This window comes from Vicia villosa, linkage group LG3 (assembly GCF_029867415.1).
Source record: "Vicia villosa cultivar HV-30 ecotype Madison, WI linkage group LG3, Vvil1.0, whole genome shotgun sequence".
Lineage (NCBI taxonomy): Eukaryota > Viridiplantae > Streptophyta > Magnoliopsida > Fabales > Fabaceae > Vicia > Vicia villosa.
In genome coordinates this window covers 99,777,812-99,799,789 of record NC_081182.1, presented here as the reverse complement: position 1 = coordinate 99,799,789, position 21,978 = coordinate 99,777,812, and the positions used below count along the sequence as shown (strand labels likewise).

At 32.3% G+C, this 21,978-nt stretch overlaps 1 protein-coding gene across 1 annotated transcript; it reads right to left on the bottom strand.

The window, feature by feature from the left end:
* Window positions 1-13,203: 13,203 nt before the first annotated feature.
* Window positions 13,204-16,168, bottom strand: LOC131656422 (E3 ubiquitin-protein ligase RSL1-like). Its single transcript, XM_058926147.1, has 2 exons — window positions 15,480-16,168; window positions 13,204-13,263 (listed from the first exon to the last, which is right to left on the bottom strand). The coding sequence occupies exon 1, from the start codon at window positions 16,137-16,139 to the stop codon at window positions 15,510-15,512; it is 630 nt and encodes a 209-aa protein (XP_058782130.1). The 5' UTR covers window positions 16,140-16,168; the 3' UTR covers window positions 13,204-13,263; window positions 15,480-15,509.
* Between the last annotated feature and the right edge of the window lie 5,810 nt (window positions 16,169-21,978).

Genomic DNA, 21,978 nt, shown 5'->3' with positions numbered 1-21,978 from the left:
CCTCCCCCACTAAGTAATGCACCCTAGCCCACTAATCTTTATTAGTTAATTGTTTAATTTGTTTTTATAAACTATTTTGATTGAATTTAATTTTAATTGTAATTAAATTAGTTAATTAGTTTTAGGTCTTTACCATTCAAAAAAATACAAAAAAAAAATATTTTGTTTTGTTAGATTGATTATTTTACTTTCATATATTTAAAATACCAAAAAAAATATTGTTTTAATTTTACTTAAGTTTTGTTAGAATTTAATTTGAACTTTTAGATTTTCTTTTATCGATTTTAATTAATACTTGTCCATATTATTTGCTCCATCACTTCATCATCATTTTGTATACCAGTACTAAAAGTTTGTTTTGATTACGAGGTATTATCCTGAGCAATGGTACTATTTTATGGACGTTAGCCAGTTCCCTTTTACTTTGTACATTTACTTATTTTTCGCATATTTTTATTACGTAACTTCCCCAAAGCCATGTAATAGTTTTAGGATTTACTTTCCGCATCCCCCATTTTTGGTTATGTATCCCTAATCCCCGAAGCCATGTAATAGCGTAGGATTTACTTTCCGCATTCCTATATATGTTTAGATGTATGCTTAGGATTGTATGGCAAGATAATTAATCAATCGCTAGCTAACCTAAACACAAGATTAAATACTCAAATCAAACACACTTGCACTCACTCACCTTTAGGGTTTCCCCTCTTATGCTGCCTTTCGACAATGATAGTCAAGTCCCTCGAGCGTAGGGATACCTTAGCATGTGTTGCCTTCGATTCAAAATCATCATAAAAGATCATAGTCCCTCGATGACCCTCGACGTTGCCTACAAAAAATGATCTTGTCCCTTGATGTTACCTTCGATTAAATGATGATAGTCCATTCGAACGCTAAGGTATCCTTATTTGTTGCCTTAAATGACTATTCTCGTCAATTCATAGGACTTCCTACCCTCTTTATGGTATTGATAGCCCCTATGACTATACGATGACCCTCGATGTCCTGAATACATCCAATGTATAGGACTACCTGCCCTTATATGGTATGGATAGTACTATCGCTCAAGGAAAGTCTTTAGAATAGGAAATACCTTACGAACTTAGGGTAGGTAACTCTTAAGTGCTTGCTCACAACAAATCAAATGTTTTTCACACCCTGTTTTTTAACATTGTCTTTTCAGACATTTTCAAAAGTAAACTGTTTTTCTAAACACACACTACACCTTTAAACATTTCAAAAAGTGAGCTAAGCAATTAAGAGCCCATGGATAACCATGGATACAAAGGGTGCTAAAACCTTCCCTTTGTATAACCTACCCCCCGAACTCATCTTTTTTTAAAAAGGTCTTTCCTGTTCCTTTAGCCTTTCCTAATTGGATAAAATAAAAGTCGGTGGCGACTCTTGCTCACCGCGACATTTGTTTGCAAAATAAAAATAAAAAGTCAATTCTCCCACCGTATTACAATTGGGTTGTTAGATATCACTTAGGTGATTTAGGTTATGGGATGGTGATTTTCCAGGTCTTGATGTCGAATTCTAGGCAGAAGTTGCACTTGGAAGTGATTAGGCGAGAAGTTGTAAACTAGGACTGTTCAGCTATGAACTAATACTGCTGATAGTGGATTTCCTTCCTGGCTTGGTAGCCCCCAAATTAGGTGTTATTGCACTGAACTGGATTAACAACTTTCTTTGTTATTTATCATTCTTCAATTTTCTTTTTTTAGGATCATACACAGCTTGATGAATCTGTTCAGTTTGGAGATAGATGTCGTAACATCTGTCTTGACATTTTTATGATGTTAAGACATCAGTATTAACATGTTTTTCCTATAGCATAAATTTAAATTGGTATCAGAATAGGCACCCTGCTCCATTGGGTGAGCTTCGGGGAGTATTTCTCTAGTACTACTGTTCTTGTTGGAAGGATGAAGTACTATCATTCCAGCTATCTATGGACAGCAGATCTTGAAGAATTATCAGGATAGGAGAATCCTGGTGTTGAAGAGATGAAATGGAAATATTAGAGTTGGCTCTTTGTCACTTTGATATAATCAACTTCATTATCTATGGAACTGGTGAACTCTCTGCATTACTTGTGTTGTGACCCAAGATACTTGGGAGTTTCTCAAGTCCACTCATAAAACACATCAAACTGTAGTTGGAATAAAAGAGTTCAAAATAAAAGATGGTCAAGAAGGAGATTCTTTGGTCTCTACTCAAGAGGTTTGACATGAAAGTGACAAATCTTTGAAAATCAATAAGATCATTTTTGGTTGTTTCCAACTTTTGGGATCTTATGCCCTGGTCTCTGATGAAGGATTTCTAATTATGTTCCTTGAAAATCAATCTAATCAGGTGTTGAGGAGATAGACCAGAATGTCTAGTACATCTGTGTTTACTTCAGCAAGTCTTCTATACTCAAGAAAAGGCTGGAATTTGAGTATAGATCAATCAATTTCAGAACATTCAAGTATATGGGTGTGAAGACCTTGGATCTGTGTGGAGCAGAATACCATACTTATCTCAAGAACAACTCTATAATTTTCTAATTCTTGGTCTAATCAGGAAGGTGGTTCTAATTGTGTTTCTTGCCAAGAGGTTATTGTTTGACTGAAATATGGATTTCTAAGGTTTCCGATATTGAAGATTTCTCTCCTGACAAGATAACTGATTCATTCAAAGATCTAGGCATTTAGCTTTAAATATTTTCAACCATGAAGAAGGAAGGAGGTGACTATTTCTTATCTTATGGTTTAAGAGAAGGAAGGTATGTCTACCATCTATATTCTATAGGGTGATGGAAATCTATTAACTTTCATACTTGATATTCTAATCAAGCTTGTAAGGATAGTTCATCCCATCTAAAGGAAGTTTTTATGGAATGAAAATTGGAAGTCTAAGAGGAAGTTGAGTTTTCAAGATTTAACAAGCAATGAAGAAACTCAAATGACAAAAGGCTGTTTCTATCAAAAGGCTAGCTGAGTCATTGATGTTTGTCTAAATGTCTTAACATTATACTGAAACATCAAATAGAAAACTCAAGCTCTATCAAACACTTACACTAAAGAAGTCTCTTATGGGGAATGTTAATTTTAACAGACTATTTTTTATTGGCTTCCTCTAAAAGTCAAAAACAACTATGGTTAACCAAGCAGTGGTTAAAACTCATGGGAGGTGTTATTTTCTGTATTTCTCATACCCTTCTTAGAACTTCAACTAAGATGTTTGGTATTTTGGTACTGACTGTTCCAGATACTTGACTGCAGTAAAATTGTTTTAATGGATGTCTAGTCTCATTGTATCAACTGTAACTTATGTTGTTTATACTATAAGGGAAGATTAAAGGCGTTGGACAACTAAAGAGTACAAGATGGAATATCAAGGGTTTTGGTTATAATCTTCTTAACTTAAAGACTGATGGATTTTGTATTAAACTTAAGACAATCGTGTATGCAAGGTCTGAAGGTGAATGACATCAAGGAAGAATGATTCATCTCTAATGAGAAGTATAAAGTTATTCTGAGGATTTAAAAACAATTGCTATTTGTGGCCACTAAAATTATTGAATTGTTCATTCTCTTACTTGTTGTTCAATAAAGTTGATGTAAAAATATTAATAAAAATCGGGATGTTACATAACCAATAACTTTGCATTTGCCACATTATTATTTTTACCAATTGTTACATTATTACATTTATATTTCCAAAATTTTGATAATAAACAAGATGAAGAAGGAGAAAAAGAAGAGAATCTTGACCCGCGTGTTAGTTAGCTAACCTGCATGCATGCCAAATAATCTAACAGTTATAATCTAACTATTACTATTTGTTTTATTTACATTTTTAACAATTTGTTTTTATTATATTTTTAAATTATCATATATTTAATTTATATTTTTTTAATTAGTTAATTTCAAATAACCACCTACCTCATTAGTCTTCATTAACTCCATTACATAGCCAAGTTTGTTAGAACAAGAATTGTTCTGATCAATATTCTTAGTTTTGATGATAACATTATATATGAATTTTGTATAAGACAATGTGGTACTCTAATCCTATGCATTTTCCATTTCAGGAAATATATAAAGAGTATACACAATTCAGCGCAAGAAGCACTGACTCAAAAGGTTCAAGTATGCAACATCAGAACATGCTCTCGCAAGACATCAGAAGATGGTCAAGCAGAATCAGAACATGGTCTATGAAGCATCAGAAGAACTTGAGTTCAGAAGCAGAAGCACTGAAGTTCTTATGGTATCACGCTAGAAGCACTTCAAAGTCATAAGACAAGAAGATGCTCTGCACCAAGCTGAATGACTCTGATATTCAAACGTTGTGTCTACAAAGATCAGATCAGAAGCAAGTACAAGATGACAGGCTACGCTGACTGACAAAAGGAACGTTAGAAGCTATTAAAGGCAAAGTCAGTTAAAGCAGGAAAAGCAAGGCTTGAGGTAGTTGACAAAAGAGTGAAACATTAAATGCAAAGCTGTACGGATCACGCAACGCATTAAATGCTCCCAACGGTCATCTTCTCATAACGCCTATAAATAGAAGTTCTGATGAGAAGCTAATAACACAACTCTTGTGCAAAATACAGAAACACTGTCTAATTCAAAAGCTCTCAAACTTTATCTTCAACCTCACTACTCTTGTAATATCTTAGTGAGATTTAAGCTTAGAACTTAAGAGAAATATCACAGTTGTGATTATAGCTTTTTAAGAAGCATTTGTATACTCTTGTAAACATTTATTTTACATTGATTTGTAAAAGGTTCCTAGAGTGATCAAGTTGTGATCAGTAGACTTTAGAAGACTTAGAAGTTTCTAAGTAGTGTATTTCCTAGAGTGATCAAGGTGTGATCAGAATACTCTAGAAGACTTAGAGGGTATCTAAGTGGAAAACCATTGTAATCAAGGTTGATTAGTGGATTAAATCCTCAGGTGAGGTAAATCACTCTAAGGGGGTGGACTGGAGTAGTTTCATTAACAACGAACCAGGATAAAAATCATTGTGCAATTGTTTTTATCTTAAGAGTTTTTAAAGTCACACTTATTCAAATCCCCCTCCTTTCTAAGTGTTTTTCTATCCTTCAAAGTTCACTCACCCCATCTATCTATTCACGTTATTCTTCATTATCTTAATTATACATAATTTTTTTATTTTCTTAATAAACATTATTTTATTCTCAAACTTAATTTCATATCTATGCTACTCCATCTAATTCTCACACATAACTCCATATTTATGTTAATCCATCTCATTCTCACGTTGTTGCAACATCACAAAAATAAATTTGTTCTCATACTTTTCATGTTTATGCTTCTCTGTCTAATTCTCACACATAACTCCATATTTATGTTACTCCATCTTTTTCTCAAATTGTTGCAGCATCACAAAAATTAATTTTACTCTCACATTTTCCATGTTTATGCTTCTCTATCTAATTCTTACCTATAACTATATTTATGTTACTCCATCTCATTCTCATGTTGTTGCAACATCACAATTTTTTTCTCAAGCATTGGTAAATATATATATATATGAAGGTTGAGAAAACACTTAGAAGGGGGTTGAATAAGTGGGTTTTAAAAAATTTTATGAAGGAAAGATAGTTAGAACACAGTTATTTTTATCCTGGTTCACCTTCTCAATAAGGCTACCTCCAGTCCACCCTCAACAAGTTGATTTGACTCTCTCAACAAAGGTCTTAATCCACTATAATCAAAACCTGATTACACTTGCACGACCAACTGCCGTGACTCACAATACAATGCACGAGCCAAACTGCTGGTGACTAACAATCCCGCACAAACCAGTTGTTTGTGACTAACCAATCTTCTAAGACTCAACTAGTCCTAGACTTCTTGAGAGTTCTGATCCAACTGGTCTCTCAAGGACTCGGTTACCACGTAACTTCTGTTGACAGTGTATTGTTTTGCTTCTAGAAAGCTGTAATCACAACTGTGATATTTCACTAAGATTACGTAACTATGTTCTATATGTATGTGTGTGTGTGTGTATATATATATATATATATATATATATATATATATATATATATATATATATATATAGCTTATGAAGTTATGATCAATTGACACCAAGGTGTCATGATACTAAATCCTACTCGTTTATTATTCTTAATCTAAAGATTAAGATATATCCCATTAAAAACTAACACATGAATTTTTTTTTTATGAAATTTTATCTTATCCTTTGGATTAATAATAATAAAAAGGTAGGATTTGAAATATGAGGAAAAAAACTAAAATTAAATAAACTGAACTTGAATTATATATATTTCAATTTCTTAGATACATGAATCAACTCACATATATATATATATATATATATATATATATATATATATATATATATATATATATATATATATATATATATATATATATATATATATATATATATATATATATTTCCCGAGGGGACCTTCACGGTGTCCAAGTTTGCAGGGGGCACCTAGTGTGTCCCATCTACTTTTTGATGACGATTGTTTTCTTTTTTTCAAGGCAAATATATCGGAGATGACACGTCTCATGGAGCTTCTTAAGATATATGATATTGCGTCAGGCCAAGAGATAAACCTGACTAAATCTGAAGTCTTCTTTAGTCGAAACATCAGTATACCAGCCCAGAAGGATATTTCTAAAATTATGGATTTTCGCCATGTTTATGGCACATGTACTTATTTAGGGCTTCCCTCGATGATTAGGAGAAGGAATAAGGAGACATTTGCTTTTATTAAGGATCGTATTTGGAAAAGAATCAATTCTTGGAGAGGTGGGTCCTTGTCTAATGTGGAGAAAGAAGTGATGATAAAATCTATTTTACAATCTACACCTTCTTATATTATTACTGCTTACCTTATTCCTAATACAGTGATAAATGATATTTAGAAGATGTTGAATGCTTTTTGGTGGGGAGGAGGAACCAATAATAAAGGACTAAGGTGGAAGGAGACAAGGAGAGCATGTGGAACATCATGGTCCCTCCTAGAATAAAACATCTTTTATGGAGAATTTGTAGGGGGTGTTTACCGACAAGTATTAGACTTCGACAACATTATGCCCAATGCCATTCCATTTTCTAAATCTGGGAATTTGAAGAGGAAGATGATTGGCATGTGTTTTTTGGATGTATGATTACTAAACAATGTTGGCGGGAAGCAGGTTTGTCTCCTATTATAGAGCCACGCTTACATTCTTTTCATGATGCTAAATCCATTATTCTTGACATTTGTAGAAAAAAGGACGGTCGAGATACTGGTTGGTTTGCAGTGTTAATTGACTCTCTTTGGAAGTTTAAAATTTATGTGGTTTGGAACATTGATCGGGAGGAGATATCGATAGTAGGTATCCAAGCTTACTGCAGTTGGCAAGATTGATATTCAGCTCGTGAGGATAATGGAGGTCACAACGAGTGTCATATTCATGTAGTATGGAATCCACCAAACGAAGGATGGGTAAAGTGTAATGTCGATGCGGGCTTTAACAATCATCTTAGGACAACTAACAGAAGTTGGTGTGTGCAGGATAGTATGGGTAGATTTATCACTGCAAGTGTAGCTTGGGATGTTGGTCTCTTGCCCATCAATAAGGCAGAAGCTGTAGCTCTGAAATAGGCGATCCAAAGTGGCATTGATATAAGCTTGAATTTTGTGATTTTTGAAAGTGACTCTCAAGTGGTGGTGAAAGCTATTCATTCTAATCATGTCGACTGCTCCAAATTTAGTCGTATTATTTCTTCCATTAACAACATGCTACCATTTTTTCCCAACTTTGAGGTGAAGTTTATTAAATGCCAAGCGAATATGGTTTCCCATTTGTTAGTAAAGGCGGTCAATTCTTAGTCTAGGCGTAGTAATGTTAATGTTATTCCTCCTTCTATTGAATATTTGTAGATTAATAAAAGAAGTTAACTTTGTTTTTGTAAAAAACAAAAATTTGTTTTCATTATACTTATAAATTATTATATATTTTTTAATTAATTAATTTCAATTAACTACCTATCTCATTACTCTTCATTAACTTCACCCTATAGCCAATCTCACTCACCCTATCTATCTATTCATGTTTATGCTACTACATCTAATTCTCACACATATTTGTATACTTATACTACTCCATCTCATTCTCATGTTGTTGTAGCATCACAAAAATTAATTTAATTAGTAGCAATTTATTTAATGTTAAACAGATAACATTGTTGCCATCTGTTTAACATTAAATAAACTGCTACTAATTTAGAGTTAGTTTCAACTTTGAAAAATTGAGTGTCCAATGAGTAATAATATAGCAAATTATTCTTTTTAAGTGTCAAATTTTGCAATGACTTAATCTGAGATAGCTTGAAGGTGAACAATTCTAAGTAGTGTTTTAAAAATCAGACTGGATCTAACCGGCCGATTAAGCTGCTTAGAAGAAAGAAATTGATCTCTTTAATCTAGGCTTTTGTGACAAGGAGGAGAGCAAAACCACAGTTTATTTTTCAAACCTAAGGTAATTTTATTCTTAAAGTTTGTATTTCAAATCATTATATATACTTATTTGTACTTCACTTGTCATCTACTTTTTAGAGACTCGGTCATCTGATTCAACCCGATTTATCAGCTATACATTTTGCTTTAGAAATCATGTTATTCAACTAAGTCATTTTGTTTTATCCTATTAGATCATGCAGTTTAAACAATGATCTCGTGATTCAACCAATGAACCTTAGAACCCATGACCATGTCGAGTTGACGCCAGATCTGATTTTTAAAATGTTGATTCTAAACTTCCATTGAAAATAGATTTCACCTAGATAGTCAAATGGAGTTGAGCCAGTAATGTCCCCAAAAAACTAGTTATAGAATTGAGTATGAACTTAAACAATAACTTTGCATTTGCCACATTATTATTTTTACCAATTGTTACATTATTACATTTATATTTCCAAAATTTTGATAACAAACAAGATGAAGAAGGAGAAAAAGAAGAAAATCTTGCCTCGCGTGTTAGTTAGCTAACCGGCATGCATGCCAAATAATCTAACTATTACTATTTGTTTTATATACATTTTTAACAATTTATTTTTATTATATTTTTAAATTGTCATATATTTAATTTATAATTTTTTTTAATTAATTAATTTCAAATAACCACCTACCTCATTACTCTTGATTAACTCCATTACATAGTCAAGTTCACCCACCCCATCTATCTAGTCACGTTATTCTTCATTATCTCAATCACACATAATTTTTTTTTATTTTCTTAATAAACGTTATTTTATTCTCAAACTTAATTCCATATCTATGCTACTCCATCTAATTCTCACACATAACTCCATATTTATGTTAATCCATCTCATTCTTACGTTGTTGCAACATCACAAAAATTAATTTTATTCTCATACTTTTCATGTTTATGCTTCTATGCTAATTCTCACAAATAACTCCATATTTATGTTACTCCACCTTTTTCTCATATTGTTGCAGCATCATAAAAAATAACTTTATTCTCACATTTTTCATGTTTATGCTTCTCTACCTAATCCTCACTTATAACTATATTTATGTTACTCCATCTCATTCTCGTGTTGTTGCAGCATCACAATTTTTTTTCTCAGGCATTGGTAAATACATATTATTGTGCCTTGTATATATAAGATATGCATGAAAAAATCAAATCTAAACGAATAATACTGACAATATATATATATATATATATAGCTTATGATCAATTGACACCAAGGTGTCATGACACTAAATCCAACTCGTTTATTATTCTTAATCTAAAGATTAAGATATATTCCATTAAAAACTAACACATGAATTTTTTATGAAATTTATCTTATCCTTTGGATTAATAATAATAAAAGGGTAGGATTTGAAATATAAGGAAAAAAACTAAAATTAAATAAACTGAACTTGAATTATATATATTTCGATTTCTTAGATACATGAATCCCATCTGCTTTTTGCTGACGATTGTTTTCTTTGTTGCAGGGCAAATATATCGAAGGTGACACACCTCGTGGAGCTTCTTAAGATCTATAATCTTGCGCCAAGCCAAGAGATAAACCTGAGTAAATTTGAAGTCTTCTTTAGTCGAAACATCAGTATACCAGCCCAAGAGGATATTTCTAAAATTATGGATTTTCGCCATGTTTATGGTACATGTACTTATTTAGGGCTTCCCTCGATGATTGGGAGAAGCAATAAGGAGACATTTGCTTTTATTAAGGATCGTATTTGAAAAAGAATCAATTCTTGGAGAGGTGGGTCCTTGTCTAAAGTGGGGAAAGAAGTGATGATAAAATCTATTTTACAATCTACACCTTCTTATATTATGACTGCTTACCTTATCCTAATACAATGATAAATGATATTGAGAAGATGTTGAATGCTTTTTGGTGGGGAGGAGGAACCAATAATAAAGGACTAAGGTAGATGGCGTGGGAATATTTATCTTGCTCTAAAAAGGAGGGGAATGGGTTTCAGAGACTTCAGGGCATTTAACTTGGCCATGTTAGCCAAACAAGGGTGGCATATGTTAACGAAAACTCATACTTTGGTTTCTAAAATTTTCAAAGCAAGGTATTTTCCTAGTTCATCTTTCTTAGAAGCTAATCTTGGTAATAACTAAAGATTCGTTTGGAGTAGTATTTAGAAATCTAGAGATGTCTTACTGCTTAGGTTCAGATGGAGTATAGGTGATAGTAGCAAAATTAATGTTATGAGAGAACCTTGGTTGAGAAAGAAAAAATAGGGTGCATATATGGACCTCAACTTACAGGTGTGTATGATATCCATGTTAATAATCTATTTTTGCCTAATAGTAAACAATGGGGCGTGCAAACTGTATTTTCATTGTTTGATCATGTAGTAAAAGAAGATATCATAATGTTCCATTGGTGGGGGAGGTGGTAGAAGACTTTATGATTTGGAAAGAGGAACATGACGGTGAGTATAGTGTCTGTACGGGATATAGAGTATGGAGGAACCATCAGGCGAATCAACGAGATTGAAGGGTGGAAGGAGACAGGGATAGCATGTGACTTTTGAAAGTGACTCTCAAGTGGTGGTGAAAGCTATTCATTCTAATCATGTCGGTTGCTCCAAATTTAGTCGTATTATTTCTTCTATTAACAACATGCTACCATTTTTTCCCAATTTTGAGGTGAAGTTTATTAAATGTCAGGCGTATATGGTTTTCCATTCGTTAGCAAAGGCGACCAATTCTTGGTCTAGGCGTAGTAATGTTAATGTTATTTCTCCTTGTATTGAATCTTTGTTGATTAATAAAAGAAGTTAACTTTGTTTTTGTAAAAAAAAAACAATTTGTTTTCATTATACTTTTAAATTATTATATATTTTTTAATTAATTAATTTCAATTAACCACCTATCTCATTACTCTTCATTAACTTCACCCTATAGCCAACCTCACTCACCCCATCTATCTATCCATGTTTATGCTAGAACATATAATTCTCACACATAATTGTATACTTATACTACTCCATCTCATTCTCATGTTGTTGCAGCATCACAAAAATTAATTTAATTTAATTCTCACACTTTTCATGTTTATGTTTCTCCATCTAATTCGCACACATAACTTCATATTTATGTTACTCCATCTCATTATTATGTTGTTACAGCATCACAATTTTTTCTTCTTAAACATTTATAAATATATATTATTGTACCTTATTTTTGTTTTTAAGTTTCAATTTTCTCTTATTCATAATATTATTGGTTTTACCTTGCTTGGCCAGTGCGCATGCCTCTACGCACGAGCCGGATTAGTGGTCCACCTGTGGTGGGTCGAAACCGGTGCGAATAGCAAAAAAAAAAAAAATTATTGGTTTTTTTAGTTAATGTTTGCTTTTTCATATATTGTTGAAAAATATATAAATTTAATGGTGTTTTTTTTTGCTTTTCTTATTTTTCTCTTTTTGATATTTGATATTAATTTTAATTTTTATAACTATAATACATGTTATAAATTATTTCATTGTCTTTTTCTTTTCTTTGGTTTACAATGTGAGAAAATATGATAATAAAACAAAGTAATAGTATAAATGAGAGTATTTTGTTAGTTTTTGGAGTTATCATTTAAAAAAATGATTTTTTAATTTTAAAAAATTTGCAACTAAAAGAATCGGTGAAATAAATAGAATTAGATCACTTATGTGAGAGACATTTTATACGAATGGGTTGTTATTATGGATTGTCTTAGGTTTTTATTTTATGTTTATTACATTCTCAATTATATTTTCGGTTTAATTTTTATAAAAGAAAATTATTTAAATCATGTTTTTATTTAACATTAAAATTAACTATTTAATTTCGGTGATAAAGCTTTATACTACTCTAATATAATCGAAAAACATAAATAATATAAATAAATTGTATATTAATATATTCAAAGAAAAACTCTTAAATTATAATAATTATAAATATAAATAATAATTTAATGTTATTTATTTAGGCATCGACGGAAGAAACTCAGGTGGATAATTAGGACAAATATGAATAATTTAGTCAATCAATTATTTGAGGACAACTTAAGACAGAAGAAACTCACGTAAATAATTAGCAGTATAAATATGAGTAATTTAGTCTATCAATTATTTGAATAAATTTGTATTCTTCCTTATTCAATCAACGTGAAAGATTATTTAACTTTAAAAAAACTTGCAAACACCCGTTCCCCAACAAAGTGTTAGAACTAATATCTTATTATTATTCTATGCATATTACAATAATTGTTTTTTAAAAAAAACAAACTCAATTTATATCATTAATCAAAAGTTGTTCACTATAAATTTGAAATTAAATTAAAAACACTATATTTGAAAAAAATAAATCAGCCGTTTTAGCTAACCCATATTTTTCTCTTAACATATTTCACCTTAAAGTTGAAATGATATTTTGTAAGCCCTGTGTCAATATATAATACTAGCAAATGAAATGAAAGTAGTATCAATATAAATGATATTTTGTAAGCCCTGTGTCAATATATAATAGCAAATGAAAGGAAAGTAGTATCAATATAAACTATCCTTAAGCCAATATAAAAAAACTACAGCAATACTGATGATTATGATATGTACCAACTTTTTGCTAGAAAACCTATACCAAAAATAAAATTGATTGTAACATCAGAACATAAAAAAAAATTAACAATCTTGCCAAACTTCCTTTCCTTTGTATGCTTTTCTCATGCGCTTCCAGCATTGCTGCCATCTGTGTTATAAACATTGAATAAATTACTACTAATTTAGAGTTAGTTTTTGCTTTGAAAAATTTATCTTTTTTTATAAGCAATGAGAAATTTTATTAAAATTAAGTACAAAGGATACTTGACCGTTAACAAACAATGGAAACCGACAAGGTAAAAACTGTGGAAATTACAATAGACAAGGTTTTGATTGACAAACCATTCTGACCAAACAAGATCAACTTTCTTCGTCTTGGCCAAGAACCACTCTCTAGCCAATACAAAATATTGATCTGACCATCCATATGTATCTGTCTTAAACTTAACTTCTCAAACAAAATTTTGTTCCTACAAATTCCGATAACCCAACAAACCGCTGACCAAAAAAGTTGTCCTTTAAAATTGAACCATTGTATTTTATGATTTACATAAACAATCATAATAAATAAAGTGACAATTGAATTGTACTTTTCCATCAGCGACAATTTTCCCTATTTCTCACAAAAATATTATGGTTTTAAATATATAGACGCATTTAAAATAAATGACATATTTAATATTTATCTGATTTTATACACTAAAATTATAATAATAATAATAATAATATTCAAATTCTCCATTTTTTACACAAATAAAGAGAGTCACAACTCTCAACTCCCATGACTGCTACCTATATTTCCTTGACATTGGATGAAAAAATAAATAGCAGAATTTCATTTTGCAAGTCTACTATAATTTGTTCAATTTTTTTTATAATTATTCCAAATTTGCAACAGAATAAAACACACAATTCTTTTTCTAATGGAAAACTACAAAACAACACACAAGATATCGATTTTCCTACAAAGTTTTTAATTTTTTTAGTATCTATATTACATATCATACAAAGTTTCTAATGCAGGTATCCATCTAGTTTAGCAAAGTTGCATGCCATGCATATATTTTGACGCTGTTAAGCAGTCTGTCAAGGATAATAGATTTAACTAGTTGAACCATGCTCATAAATAGAAGATGATCTTTTCAAAGTAGTGAGTTTTTCAATGACTTAATCAGAGATAGTTAAAGGTGCACAATTCGAGACAGTGTTTTAAAAATCAGACCGAAACAAACCGTCCGATTGAATTGGAAATCAGTGATAACAAGTTCGATATGCTATGGAAACAATACATACCAACCAAAACCGAAAAAAGGGTGATCCACCACGATTTTTTTAAAATCGTGCAGTTCAAAGTCTTTTTTAAAAAGTGAGATTTAAAATCACATTGTTTTGTTTTTGTATAATTAAATTATTAAAATAGAAGAGAGAGAAATAAGACAGAATAAAAAACTAAAACACAACTTTAGAAACCCTAGTCCTCCAACTTTGTCGTAGTCACTCCCGCCGTCTTCGTCTTATATGTTTTTTTTGTAATTTATGTATTTATTTGTAGTTCACTTGTCACCTACTTTTTCGAGACTCGGTCATCTGATTCCATCCGATTTATCAGCTATACATTTTGCCATAGAAATCATGTTATTTAACCAAGTCATTCTATTTAATCCTATTAGATCATGCAGTTTAAACAATAATCTCGTGGTTCAACCAATTAACCCTAGAACCCATGACCATGTCGAATCGACGACCGATCCAATTTTTAGAACCTTAATTCTAGACTTCCATTGAAAATATATACACCTAGATATAGTCAAATGGAGCTTAGCCAATAATAACCTCAAACAAATTAGTTATAGAATTGAGTCTGAACTTTTCCAATAACTTTTGTCACTTTATTATTTGCACCAATTGCCACATTATTACATTTATATTTTGAAAATTTTAATAATGAACAAATGGAAAAGGAGGAAAAGGAGAGGATCTTGACTCGCATGTTAGTTAGCTATAACTGGCATCAGATTTTTAAAAAGTGTCGCAATCGCAGCCGTTTTTGCGGCCGCGGACCGCTTTATAAAACCACGACTATCATACCAAATAATCTAACAATTATATTTGTTTTTGTTATAGAACAATATGATTACCACCAATACATTCCATTTTGACAATTATATGACAAATCAATACATATCAATACATATATACCATTTTGACTATTTATTTGAGTAAACCTTTGGAAGAAACCAATATAACTCAAGACTCAAAACAAACAAAAATTAATCTAGGAATTGAAACAATTTTTTTAACCTGAGAAATTATCAGAGATTGTATAAATATAAAATAATTCAAAATGTATGAAGAGTTAGTTACCTCTAAAATGGTGGAATCAACTTCAAAATTTTACCCTCCAATTTCTTGTTCTTGTTTAGGAACTTTCAAATTTTGAAATTCTTCACAACTCTTCTCAGCATGCCATGGAACCCTACACTGTGCACAGAATAATCTATGACAATATGGACACTCGCAGCTCGTCACAACAACTTCTCCGCCGGAATCCTCTTTCACCAACAAAATAGAACAATCCTCAAATGGACAATAAGTCTTCTGCTCCAACGGAATTTTAGACTTATACTTTGCGAATTCCCATCGATCAAGAAATTCTCTAGACATGATATTTACCAAATGTTCCGGCTTCAATTTCGTATAACAATTTGGATTTGGACAAGTCACTTTAACCACTTTGTTGGTTATTTGAGAATCCATGTATTTGGAAATGCAATCAACGCAAAATGAGTGGTTGCAAGTATTGATTTTGAACATATCAGGATCTGATTTGGAATTAAAGCATATACCACATAAGCTTCTCGAGGACTCACCAGTATTCATCTTTTGTGGCTTGATATCATCAAGGTTTGGGGCTGGCTTCTTCTTCTTATTTTCATCATTGCTTTCTGAACGAGATTTTCTCTTCAATGAATCTAGTTCTGAGGGTTCTTTTTTCACTGGCAGTGGTGAGGGTGAGTGATCCATGATCGATTCAATTTTGCAGTGGCATAAGAATCCTCGCACAACCAGAAAAATTATGAAACGAAAAATATAGGGTTTTGGATTTGAATTATGACGGTAATCCTTCTAGAGATTTTAGGGATTGTACATAATAATAATTTAATTAAATAATAATTACTAACATTAATAAAACTTATAATTCCACATTTTCCACTTCAAACAAACACAATTTATTAAATCCAGCTTTAATCACAATTAAACCAAGTAACAATTATTTAAACAAAGACACCCTTAGATGTTAACCATTCAAAAATGATATTTAAATTTGAGGTTATTATTGTTAGTAATTCATACTCTTATTTATTGTTTTACTTAAAATAATTACGGTTAAGTATTATTAATTTTCATTTTATATCTCGTTAGATGTACATTTGAATTTCACTTGACAGATAAGAGTAAGGATTTTATTAACTATACCCAACATTTGTTCTTTAGTTAGAGAATTAACGCAAGTGTGAGTTTTTTATTTTTGTTTCAATCATTTCACTCCCCCTCTCTCTCTCAATTGTGTGTGCGCATCAGTGGAGTTTCACAGTTGATTCTAACAAATTGGTGTTTAAAGTCTCGATTTCGATTTAAGGAAACATGAGTGTGCGAGCGTAGTGAGTGTACGAGCGTAGTGAGTGTGATTTTGTTTCTTTGATTCACCCTAAATTTAAGTGTGAAATCAAATAGAATCATGATTTCTCGATTCTCAGTGTAGGATAAACACGAGCTTTGAAGAGAATTGAGAGATTTACACACAAAATGAAGATGAACTGAGGAAATGATGGTTTGAACACAAACTTGCCAGTGTATAGTGTGAAAAATTGGAACCGATGGTTGATTCAGATGCGTGTTGTAACACTCTATTTTCTTTAAATCGTTTATTTAATTGATTTTGGATTTAAATGATTTTTCTGTGCTATGACTTGATGTTTGGTGAAATCTATATTTTATGTAGGGGTGGCAAAACGGGTCCGACCCGTTGGGCATGTCTGTTTTGTCCGCACTTTTGTGCGAGGCGGGCCATGATTTTAGACCCTCACCCTCTAATGTGACCGTTCCGCCCCGTTTTTTATGCGGGCACGAGAATTAACATAAATTATGTATTTTTAGGCTTAAATATGTAGTGTTCGCGGGTTTAACCCGCCCCGCCGTCACTTTTTTGCAGGGCGGACCAAGGTTTTAAGTTCGCACCCTCACCTATGACTGTCCCGCCTCGTTTCCTTGCGGGATTTTGCAGAACGGATCTAAACGAAGCGGACATGCCATTTTTCCACCCCTAATTTTATGTGATGTTTGGGGTTGGTGGACCATAGTTCTATTTATTTAATTAAATAAATAGAATTAAGATAATAGAATAATTATAAGTAATTAGTTTTAATAGCTATTTTTAATTAATAAAATAATAAGGGGTGGTAGAATTATTAGGAATTAGATTTAAAAATTAAAATAAAAGAAATTAGAAGTAGTAGAGAAAATAAGGGTAATGTGGTGGTTGTAAGAGTAAGTTGGAGGTAGTATGAAATAACCTAAATGGAATAATTAGGTTTTTCTTTAAAATATGAGAGGTGAGAAGTGGAAGAGTTTACAGTACGTATTTTGGAAAAGAGAATAGAGGCTAGAAGAGTGTTGTACCCCAATTTTGACCCTGAGATCCCACCTCATTTGCATTGAATCTCAAAGAGTGTGATCATCATTATCATCATTCATAAATCATTTATGCATCATTTTGCTAACCAAAATATACAAAAAATTGTGTTTGCTTGTTGCTTGTTTCACAAGATATGTGACTGATCAAGGAGCTCAGACAAACTAGGGTTTTGTGGCTCACAAGGTGGCTCAAACTTTCTCATATGCTCAAGTGACTTCTGTCGTACCCCAATTTTTGACACTAAGATCATACATCAATTGCATTTTAATCATCAATCAAGAGCACTATTGTGAAGTTCTATTCTTGATACTGTGTTTATCTCTGAGGGGAATCATCAAGCACTTTTGGCTTTTTATTTGTTTTATACTAACCAAAATCCAAAAATATGTATTTTGTCTATTTTGTTCATATTTTACAGGTAAAAGATCGGGCAAAAATCAAAACAGTGCAAGAAAACAGATTTTTGAAGATTTCACTATGGAAATCGATTTACCCATGAGGGAAATCGATTTCCCTGGGGCGAAATTCAAAAAAATATAAGGAGGGAAGCATGACATCATTTTGGCACCAATTTTCTTTGATCATTTTGTCATTTTACCAATTTTCCACCTCATCAAAATTGATTCCCTTCATTAAACCTTTTTTAACCCCATTTTACCATTTTTACCATTTAAATACCATTTAAACACCAATTAAACACAAGTTAATTAACCAAGAGCAAAAAGACCAAATTGCCACTACTCTTGCTCCCATCCTATAAATATAGATCTCTACTCCCCCATTTCTCAAGCTTGGAGAGCCAAAAAAGTTTTTGCAAATTCATTTCTCACTCTTTCCAAAACCCTCACCCAAAGTTCATTTTCATAGAATCAGTGAGATTCACATTGAATCTTGCTAGTTTTGAACTAAACCTCCTACATTTCACTCTTTTATTTGTTTGTTTATCTCCAATTTTGAAGGATCTACACATTTTGTGCTTGTTCTTGAAGCTACTTCAACATTTGGTTCAAGAATTGGTAAATTCCTAAACTCTAAGATGTAGATCTTGGTTGCTTATGTTCAATGCATCTTTGATGCTATATTGGTTCGATTTGATAGTGAATTGATGGAAATTTCGTGCTCCAATTGATATGTGATCATAAGGTGTTTGTATGTTGGTTTAAATCAAGTTTTATGCTTCATAATGCTATTTTTTTTAAACTTTGCGCGGGAAATCGATTTCCTCCAGAGCGAAATCGATTTCTACTCTGTTTTTTGCGCCAGATTTGAAAACTTGCACTTAGGAAATCGATTTCCTCCTTAGGTAAATCGATTTCCCCTAGGATAAAATGTGTTTTTTTTTTTTGCTTTTTTATGCTTGTTTGGCTTCCTTCTTCCTTCACTTCATTAATATCATTGGATCTAAGATGTTGATAGGTTTGTAATGACCAAATCCATAATATTAGATGAATGATATTAATGATAGTGTGAGTTGATTTTATTTTATGCATTTTATTCTTATTCTCCTTCTTTTTTTTCTTTTGATCGATGAAAGTCTTAATACCTTGAGAATTCTTATGGATTCTTGGTAAAGACTAGATCATTACCTTTTTTATTTTCGTGCGGTATTGCTTTTGGAGAGTGATCTACATATCGCTTCTCTTGCATGCATTATCACATAATGTTTTGACCGGCCTCGTTGTAGGGTGATTTCTATATAAATCACTTGGCGATCTGCTTAACATAACATAATATTTCGTGTCCCGAATAAAAAAAAGATCAAACATGGAAGAGAATTCTATGCGGTTGATTTAAGACTTATGGAGGTTTATCGTGTAGTCGCTATGATTTTATCAAGCTTTTGATAAATTTCTATTGAATTTAAATCCAAGAACATCCTTCACTCACCATCGATCTTTATTACTAACTTTGATAACATACTTGACAAGTTTCAAGATGGTTATCTTTAACATCTAACAATTGACTTTAATTTCCGCACTTTATTATATTGCTCTTTATATTTTGCTTTATGCTTTATTTTATCATTTCATCATATTTATGTTTCCGCCATTTTCTCTTTGTCCATTTGGACATTTATTTTCCGCTATTTTCTCTTTGTCCATTTGGACGCTATGTTTATGTTTCCGCTATTTTCTTTTTGTCCACTTAGACCATACTTTACTTTTATGCTAAAACACTAATAAACAACAAAAATCTAAAAAACACTTAAGGCTCTCTTTCGGACTATTGGTTACTATCCCGAACATTTTGGAGATTTGGACTTATGGACTTAGGACCTCTGGACCCTGCTATGATATTGTTATTACTCGGTTGTTATTTTGTCTTTCTGGCATTGGATTGTTGTCTGTTTGTGTATGCAGGTATTTTCTTGAAAGTCCTTAATGGTTAATTCCAAGGCATTGATATAAGGATTTTACCCGAAAACAGTCGTTACTCTGCCCGATTTTTGTCAAATTTTAATGTGCTTAATGCGAAGTGGTGCTAAGATAATAAGTTCATCTGGTTCCCCAAGTTGTAATGTGTTGGTTTGGTATTGATAAGTCAAAAGGATGGGAAATATACCTTGACTCTTAATGTCAAGTGTTGGCTTCTTATTTCGGTTAGACCGTTTCTTTCCTTAGCTTTTATTTTACGCACTAGGATAGCCTCTTCATCTCCTCCACTTCTTAGATTTTCAAAATCTTCTCCCTTTTTCCAAAATCTTCTTATGTTTGAAAAACCTCTTTTAAAACCTTTCTTAAAAATATCTTTTGCCCTTAGTGGATTTTCTTCAAAAGTTTAGACACGATTAATTGTTGTACTGAGTTGCGATACCCCACGATTTTGAAATTGATTGATATAATGAGATCTTTTCCTCGTGAGAGAGCTAGTGGCATACTCGTTGATTTCCATCCGAGTTGGAGCCCTTCTTTCATTTGCGATGCAAAGAACTCATTTGTTCTCATGCTCAAGATCAATGGTTGAATATTTTTCTCCGACGATGATAAAGTGTTTATCCATTTTTAAAACGTTTTCCCTTTTAAGCGGAACTAATTAGCTCTGACTTCTCCATTGCACCGAGGAGGTATGTAGGCACAAAGTTTAATGCTATGCTTATTTTAAAAATAAAACAAACCCTTTTTTAGCACACACGACACAGATTTTCAAAAAGGTTCCTGTGGAATACCACAAATATGAGGGGTGCTTAAAACCTTCCCCTTGTATAATCAACACCCGTACCTGAGATCTCTTTTGTTTTAAAAAACAAACTTTGGGTTTTATGTTCTTTTCCCTTTTTCTTTGGAAACAATAAAGCGCGGTGGCGATTTCAAACGAAATATTGAGTTGAGTCAATCCTATGGCTTCGATCTCAGATTTTCCCCGCTACAGAAAAAATGGCGACTCTGTTGGGGATCCAGTTTTAAGTGTGTTAAGCCTATTTTTGTTTATCTGTGTGATTTGTATTTGTATATATTATTGTGTGCTTTGTTTGTTTTTTTTCTTTTTTCTTTTTGGTGCTCGATGGTTCCCTATGATGAGATAAAGTTCTAACCCGAACTTTGGTGAGTAACTTGAGATAGGAGGTGGTAAGACCAATAGTCGCATGTCAGGAGCAATCCTTACCATGAGAGTCATCATATGGTGGAACCCCGATCCGTGGAGGCCTCATGGAAGGTAGTAGATGTTGTTAAGAATCATCGTAAGAACGCTATTACTTTCAATAGTGAGTGTCCGTAGAAGCTGAATGGCCTAGAACCTTTTTAACCCATCTAAGCCTTTTTAGGATGTAGCGCAGAAACAATATCAAGTACCAAGTTGAGATTGTTGTCATGCGATGCTACGCTCAAATGAGGCCTTTTTAGGCATATTATTGGCGTCCATGAGCAATTGTGCATGCCGGTAGTATCCGATAGAAGATTGAAAACTCTGGGAACCTTTGTAGAACCCGATCGGCAGGTACAAAATTCCTTAGATCATGCCTTGTGGGATGGGTAGACCCATGGCTCCATGCTCGTGGCGTCGAACCTTTGAACCTGGATTGTGTGATTTGTGTGATTTTGTGTGCTCTTGATTGTGATTGATGCATAAACCATGCATTCATGCATTCCTAAAAATGTCCTTCACAAATGGTTTTCAAGGAACTTAGAGACATTTTTTGTAAACATCACAGGTACCATGGATCAAAAG

Coding starts and splice junctions, on each gene's coding strand:
- LOC131656422 (XM_058926147.1), bottom strand. CDS start 16,139: ATGGATCACTCACCCTCACCACTGCCAGTGAAAAAAGAACCCTCAGAA.